At 37.0% G+C, this 8532-nt stretch overlaps 1 protein-coding gene across 1 annotated transcript; it reads right to left on the reverse strand.

Moving 5' to 3' along the window:
* Positions 1–7391: 7391 nt before the first annotated feature.
* On the reverse strand, positions 7392–8307 carry LOC108019033 (uncharacterized). The gene has a single exon (XM_017086646.4). The coding sequence runs from the start codon at positions 8196–8198 to the stop codon at positions 7473–7475; it is 726 nt and encodes a 241-aa protein (XP_016942135.3). The 5' UTR covers positions 8199–8307; the 3' UTR covers positions 7392–7472.
* Between the last annotated feature and the right edge of the window lie 225 nt (positions 8308–8532).

The raw sequence follows: 8532 nt of genomic DNA on the forward strand, positions 1-8532 counted from the left end.
AAATAAAAGATAAAAACTAGTTTCCATTGGCACTGAATTAAAAAATAATTTGTTAAAAGTAAGGTGTATTTATGTATTTATATCGATCTGGCAGCTCCGATAATTATACAGAGTTACCGGAGTTTAATTGTGACCATTTCACGCTTTCAGGTTGAATTCATAGTCAACTTTCGTGTGTTGCCGAATTCACGAAATGGCGTTTATGCACACACGAATCGGCTGAAATCGCGAAATGAAAGCGTGAATTCGGCATCGCATAAACACAGTAATAGAGAAGTAGGATGTGAAGTACGCTGTGCCTCAACATTTCGCGCATTGGGACTGAATTCATAGTCAACTTTCGTGTGTTATCGAATTCATGAAAAGGTGTTTATGCACACACGATGAATTGATTTTATGAAATAGGCATAGCATAAACACAGTATTTGAGAACGTTTCTGGTATACATGTAGTATGAGTTATTTTTAAAGAAACTTTGAGTGCGTTTCGCAAAGTCTAAAACTCAACCAAAAAATTTTTGGATTTTAACACATTTTTGAACATTTAAATTAACATTGTGAAGGGGTGAGAACAAGATTTTATTTTTTCGACCGCCCTAGTGACTATACATACACCGATCGATATTCAGAACTATCGAATGGTACCCAAAAGTCTATTTAATGCGGCCATCAATAAATAAGTTCGACTTAAAAAAAAAATTAATTCAGTTCGAAAGGCAAAAAAGGACAGATTTCCAGACAGGGGATGTCTTAATTTTTTTCGACCGAGGCAGTTTAAAATAGGGCAGATCTGTTCTGAAAAGGACAAAATGATAGCACTGGTTAAGCCTGCGTAATTTTAATAACTCATATGAATTAATTTTTTTTATTTATGGCAACTACCAACTTTTGGCAATCAAAACACGAAAGGGGAACTTTGCTCAACTGCATTGAGCCGAGCTGCTCATTTGCAAGAATTTAAAGTGCACTTGCCAGATGCATATGAATATGGAAATAGTTTGCCTTATCTGTCCTGGAGTCTGGTTCTGACTTTGGCAAAATACGGTGGCAAATGGAGCCAAAAGTTATGGACGCACCGAAGACTTCCATTTCCTCGATTCAAAAAACTTTCGTTGGGATAATGCGAGTCCCACAGTGAGCGAAGTGTTTGGCTTAAAGTTATGCGCCAGCCAAACAACAATAAAATAATATAATTTTTTGTTTGCCAACTCTCGATTGGGTTGGTAAGTCAGGGAAAATCCCTCCTCCCTTGCTCAGAGATTTTTTTGGCCATTCGCGACTGGTTCGACGCTGGGCCATAAACTTTTCAAGGAATATCGAAAGTTTCCTCGAATCGCGTTCGGCTCGGCGAAAGGCAAAAAGCTTCGAGCTGCGCGAGAGACACACAAAGGCTACAAAACTTATAACGAGAAAACTTTGCCACTTGGCAAATGCGCGATAAAGAAACAAACGGAACAGAACGGAGCAAAATGGAGCTGGGCACCAAGGAGAGATGAGATGAGCAGCCAAACTAGGAGCGAAGAAGATGCCGTCGAGTAGATAGCAATGCCGAGCTAACTTGGCCAAAAGCAGAATATTCCGACCGCTGGCGTACTACGAACTACTGCTACGTCTGAATTTCAGATGAGAAAACCAAATTAAGACTCCAAAACCGAAATCTTGATCAGAAATAATCGCTATTACTGAGTTTTTTGAGATTTTTTTTTTTTGAAAGTTCTTTGACCTCTATCTTTTGATGTATTTAATACAATCAATTGCATTTTTTTGGTAAAATGTACCAAATTACCATGTTAAATTTTTTTATTTAAACGAAGAACAATGAAGCAACATGTAGTTGTCTCATACTTTATAATTGAAGACTTTAACGCATCTAGTAAATTCTAAATTATAACGTGATTTTACAAAAGAAAAGTAGAGTGTACTGAATACTTTCTTTAGTTTTAAAAGCTTTTTCTAATGTATCTAAACGCTTACAATTAAAGGAAAATGCTTTTCAGTTCCGAATTAAATAAGATATTTCTAAATAATCGTTTGTCTTAATCTGTTCGGATATATCCAAGCAAAAGACTATGGCCCAGGGTATTTGCAGCGATTGGATGAAAACTTGCTCAACCTCAACCCGCTGAGCCGGCGGCTGGCTAAATATAAAACTTCGGCAGGAGCTGAATTTTTCGCTGACAATGGAAAAGCAGTGGAAAACTCAAGAAAACTCATTCGCGCGTCTTAACTAACTAGCAGAGGGAGCGAGTATGCTTGCTAGCACAAGGAAAAACTGGCAAAAATTATTATTTACGCACGGATGGTGTCATCTAATTATGAATTCATTTTCGTTTTCTATGCCGGCACCAGCACCCACAACAAATGGGTTTCTTGGCTTTCCTTTGGTCCTTTCGCCAGGTCTGAGAAATTAACAAAATGCGACCGCATTTGGACAATGCACCTGTAGTGCTGAGAAGCAGCTTCCCGATCACAATTCTTCCCATTTGGCGGGTCGTTTTTAATGCCATATTTTGCATGAGATTTTTTCCAGGCCGCTACGATAAAAAGTTTTGCTGCACGCAGCAATTTCAGCATTTTGCATTCTTCATTCTGCATTTTTGCAGCCAAGTTGCATTTTAGCCTAGACCGGGGAACTCGACCAAAGGAAATTTCATGCTCTTTGAAAACTTGTTAAAGTATGATAACCACAATGCAGGCCACACTTCCCGCCTCCCTCCATCAACCTGCGTTCCCCAAGGAGAATTCCAAGCCAAAGAATCGCCGCAAATAATAATAAGCAAGTTGAATTCGCGGGCACGGGACTCGTTAACTCGCCTCCAAAAGTTCAGAAATGCATAAAATTTGTTAACAATCTAGAAAAAATAAGAGGAAAAGAATAATGCCTTGTTCATACTTATCCGAGGGTGGCCGCACCTACAACAAGGCAACCATTTTCTTAGAGGAAATTGTTAACAAGGGCGAAATTTTCTTTGCAGCACCCTTGCAAATATTAAATCATTATGAGAGGAACATATTTTTCTCAAAAGTTATATTTAGTTTATTAACTTCATTTAATGATGATGAAAAAAATGAAATGCCCATATCCAGTATTATTAATAATTATTATCCTTGCTTTAAAAGCAATTTATTAATATAACAATATATATATAATAATACCTATAGGTAAAATATTAAATGGCTTTTCGATTCGAATACCAAGCTCTGAGACAAATATAATAATTTGTTGGATTTGATTGATTAAACTGTTTTGTTTAGGTTTAGGTTTCCATAATTGTAGTTTCAAAAGAGCACTCGGAGTTTTCATATACACTTTTAAAATTACTCTTCTTGCTCTGGTGAATTATAATTGTTTTGTATTTGTAGAGAATAGGCTTTGTTTGCAGTATGCATCAGACTTTTTGGTAAACTAAAACATTCTCTAATGAGATCTCAAAAATCCAGACTAAAATGTACTTTTCTAAATGCCAGACCGCAATTATAAGTAGAGTACTATTTTTTATTTGGGCCACTAATGCTGTACTATTTATTAAGTAAGGCAATAAATTAAATAATTTTAAATTTCATTTCAATTGTTTTTTTATCTTTCTCGCTTTGTTTGTAGCAGTTCGCCTTTTTTGTGGTTTGAGTATTTTTCCTGCCACTTATTTGACCGCTAATTACATTTTAATGTAAATTAATGAATCTGCGCACTTAACTTGGCCGCATTGCCCCCTTCCTGTCACCCTCACTCTCGTACTTTGAGGTTGGGCCTGTCAACTTGTCTGGCCGCCATCCTCCACGATACATTTTGACTCATTGGGTTTCTCGGAACAACAACAAGAGTTTGGCTCATTAGGCGGTCGTGTTGAAAGCCTGAAATTCGATTTTTTTCAGTTTCTCTTTTTGGCCTGAGTATTTTGATAAATGATTGAAATAAATGATGCTGGCCTTTTGGTACCGGCGAATTAAGAGGAATTCCGGTGCTGACATACGTTTTTTGGTTTGCAGAACCCTTTAACTTTATAAACTTTATAAAATATATTTGTATGTAATAATTAACTTACAAAATAAATTATAATTAAAAATAATTTATTTCAGAAAGCAAGGTGTTTTTTAAATTTCTTCATATTTTCCGTCTTTTTCTAAGGATTAACATATAAAAGTTTTGATATCAACTTTTGTGATGAAAATGTATTATACGATTTGCTAAATAAACACACTTTTTAAAATTTTCACATTCGGCAAGCCGCAATACAATATGCCTGTGTAGGCAATTAGCTGTACGATTTTGTATGAAGCTTTAAAGAATATAAAATAATAGGTACATTTCGCTTCTCCGGTTTCCCTAGCTTAAATCTTTAAAATTGAACTTCTATACTTCCATCTAAATTTCTCCTGAATCAATCGACTTATTAAAGGGCTTAGTACCGAAAATAAAAGAAAATCACAACAACTTTCGATCGGTGTATTACTGGCTTTGATCGGACTATCGTAGCAGATTTTCAATTGTGCGTTCGTCACTACGTGGACTGCCGTCCACAGAGATTGATGTATAAAATTTCAATTTACACTGAAATAAAATCTACAAGGAAATTGGCTTTTACTTTTTACACGACGGCGAGGGAGTTTAATCCCCCCAGTGAGAAAATTTAATATCCTTATTATATTGGTCCACTGAATATTATATGGCCTTAATGGATTTTCCTGCCGTTGGCCAAAAGCGGATGCCGTGCATCAGCCATAAGTTGATTCCGACCATATTGTCAGTGCTTCTGACCGACCAGCCATACATATGTTTGTAATTGCAAATTAAAATGGAATTTTTGTCATACTGTGAACAATTAAAATGCAATCGGCGATAAATAATAAACAATAATTATGAACCTATTATTAAAAATGCCGGGTGCGGGGCAAGTGAGAAATGGGTGAGAGAGATTGATGCAGGAACTAATTTTCAAGGTCATTAGAAGGCTCACCGAAATGGGGGACCACTGACACTGAGCATCCTATTGTTTGGCTAATGTTTATTGATAATCGCAGACAATGGACTAGCCCACTTTGGACTCATTGTTATTGCTATTGTAGCTCGAGCGTAACCCATAAATACCCAGGGGCAGTCGAAACAATCGGAAGGGTGGAGTGGGGGTTCGATTGGGGAGGGGGAGGGGGTCGATACACGTACACCGCCTTAACTGAGACAATAAACAAGGCAAATCAACGCAATCGATAGGCGCTTTGATTTTGGGCGACCATAGTCACTCTAACCCACTGGCACGCCCACTTCGGGCGCACGCCCTTCGCCGGGACAGCACTATTTATTGTCCTTTTTGGAGGCGGGCATGCAGCAAATGGCATAACTTCCGCTTTGCTTGACTGCTGCAAAATTCACGGAAATTATCAATAAATATGCGAGGCCCGACCCGTAAAATGAATGAAACGGGCAAATTTTTCGCCATATCTCAGTGACGATTTTTATATGCAGCACGGCACACACAATCCAATGTCCTGTGTCCAGTTTTGTGCTCCCCATAACGGAAGCATCATTATCATAAATTATCATTTTGTAGGAATTGCATCCGCTGCGAGCCAGAAAAACCGAGCAATAACAACAGAAATGACGACAATTTCAATTGCAAGCATCTCTTCCTCTACATCGCCCCCTCTTTTCTGGTTCATCCCAACGCCCGGTCCCACTCCGCAATTTACTCGGCTGTTCGAATTGCCAATTACTTTTCTAGTTTAATTTATGGCAGACCGAAGTGACCATAACTTTCTATATTTCACGAAAATCTGTTTCATGTTCAACAATTTAATGTGGTTTCTGATTGATTCTGGGTTATCAGTGTGGATTGTAATTAGGGACCAATATCTTTATTATCTGGCCTTTGACAGTGTTGAATGAAATGAATTCGGTTTCTGGTGTGTTACCGAATTTTATTAGGGAAATTCCTTTTGATGCAACAGAAGCGGCAGTCTCTTGATAAAAGACTTGACCTTGCATACGTTTTTGGACAAAGGGGCTGTTTAACTTATGGCCCACTGTTGTTACTTATCTATCGTTTTAGTAAACAAACAATAGTTAGCAAAAACACATATTGCAATACATTTGTAAATTTTAGACAGATGTTTTATTGCCGTATTTTATAATTTCCTTATAGTGCTGCAAAATTTTAAAGAATAAGCATACCAGCTGTAAAGATTTCGCACAATTTTAACGTTAAACTTAGTGGTATTGTAAACTAATTTGAGATCAATAACACTAGTTTAAAAAATATTTTGAAAATGCTCCAAGAAGTACGTTGGTAGTTCCTAGTAGAGTTAAACACCTAAACCTTTAAAAAAATAAGCTATACAATTTTTTAAAATACTGTTTTTTAATTTTTAAAGAACAGTCTTAGTTGGTATCTCTCTTATATTATAACTCGTTTTGCCCTTAGGTAATTTTAGTAATATAGCAGTGAACAGTAACGAAGAGCAAAAAGTATGTTTGTCGCTTTGCCATATTATGAATTTTTCTCATTCGGCACGCTTCATCAAAATCGTAAAGACAATTGCCTACAAAGGCATATTGTATCGCGGCGTCCCGAATGAGAACAACTTAGGAAGTGTATTTATTAAGTAGATCGTTAAGAGGTGTTTTTGTGTGATATGTTTTATTTTTTAACTATTTTTTAATTTTTACCGAATAAATAAATAGGCTACATTGAGTATGCTATGAGCTACAACTTGGCATACTTTGAAATTGTGGATTTTTTTGAGTATTTACGGTATAAACAGAAAAAATTTCAATTTTCAAAGTTGGCCGACTCGTAGCTCACAATATACTCAATGTAGCATATTCATGTATTCGGTAAATGGTGACAACCTTGGAAAATACTTTGAACGCAAACAAATCTATAGATATCTCAGATGTACATATTTCGATTTAAGATCGGCTCTCAAGTCACGTATGCACAATGAAAGAGGAACGTGATTGAGGCTGCTCCTCAGTCACTAATCCGATAATGAATCACACTTACGATGTAACGTACATCTACCTTATATAAAAGTTGATACTTTATTAATATAATATATTCGCTACTTTCTGGAATTTAAAACTCAAAAAAAAAATAATCAGTGACCGTATATAATCATTATTTGTGACTCTTATATTAAATTACCTACTAAGATTTTGGTATTTCTTTTTTCAATTTGTCTGATTTTTAGAAACATTGCCGAAAAGAGTAAAGAAAATGTTGGAATCTCTTCAAATTGGATAAGTTATACACCCCTAGAGGAAAAATAGTGGCATTTTTAACATGTAAAAGTATGAATCACTGTAGTCTTCTTAAAGAAAAATTACAAAAAATGCTTATTTTCGGTCGCTGATAGTAATTTCATAATTTATCCAAACCCTACAAAAAGGGGAGATAGCTAACTCTAAGGAGATAGCTAACTACGAATTTATTTCTTTTCTTTTGTCTATAAGGTAATAATCAGTATGAAAGTTACCTATCAATCTGAATAATCTTCTTCTATGCTTTCGGTGGTCGTCGTGGCAAAATGATAGGCATTTTCAGTGACGTAGAAGACGGAAATACGACCGCCGACCAAGAAGAGTAAATAGGCTATGTACAGCACGATTGCGACGAGCAGAGCGTCATCTCTGACCAGTAATTCGAAATTGTTGTAGGTGATCAGCACGTGGGAGATGGTTATAACAATTACACTGGCTATGAAAACGCCAATAGCCACATCCTGCCAAAAGAACCAGTGCATGAGAACATCCATCACTTCAATGCAAAATGCCAGCACGAAGCCCATCACACCAACAACGGCCATTTTGAAGGGGTTCGCATAGAATCCGCTCCAGATTAAAAGGCCACTGGCGAGCAGCACGATCACAAGAAGTAGAAGGCCCGCGGCCAAGACAATAATGGTACAAATTAGATTCCATTCCATTAGAAAACTGGCACCACCAAGTGTCAGCAGCTCGTAGCAAACGGCGATCGCGATGTAGTTCCAGGGCCTTGAGTATTTAAGCGTTTCAATCATATGGATAAAAGCGAGGACCACGAAGGACAGAAAGAAACAGGTTAGCGTGTATGCCATGGCATCCTTCGCAAAGAGGCACATCACCATCCATTGCGGAGTGGCAACCAGCAGGCAGATCGCCAGGATTAGAAGTGTGCATCCCACAAATCTGGTCATACTCGTAGTTATGCCACTTTCGTCCGCCATAGTTATATTTTACTGGATAAACTGGATAATCCTAGCAACTTGTATTGCTTTTGTCTTTCAACGCTACGAACAATACACAACTGTTTGATAACAATTTCGAAACGACCGGGATGACTGAAAATAAATAAATAGCAAAAGGTATTACTAAATTTTATAAATTCAAAATTACAATACCCAATACTACAGCGTTTAGTTTACTGTATTGAAAGGGTATACTAAATCCGTCGGAAAGTATGTAACAGGTTGAAGGAAGCGTTTCCGACCTTATAAAGTATATATATTCTTGATGAGGATCACTAGCCGAGTCGATATAACCATGTCCGTCCGTCCGTCT

Source organism: Drosophila suzukii, chromosome 2L (assembly GCF_043229965.1).
Source record: "Drosophila suzukii chromosome 2L, CBGP_Dsuzu_IsoJpt1.0, whole genome shotgun sequence".
Lineage (NCBI taxonomy): Eukaryota > Metazoa > Arthropoda > Insecta > Diptera > Drosophilidae > Drosophila > Drosophila suzukii.

What these genes read in the sequence shown, in the direction of transcription:
- LOC108019033 (XM_017086646.4), bottom strand. Translation starts at nt 8,198, where the DNA reads ATGGCGGACGAAAGTGGCATAACTACGAGTATGACCAGATTTGTGGGA.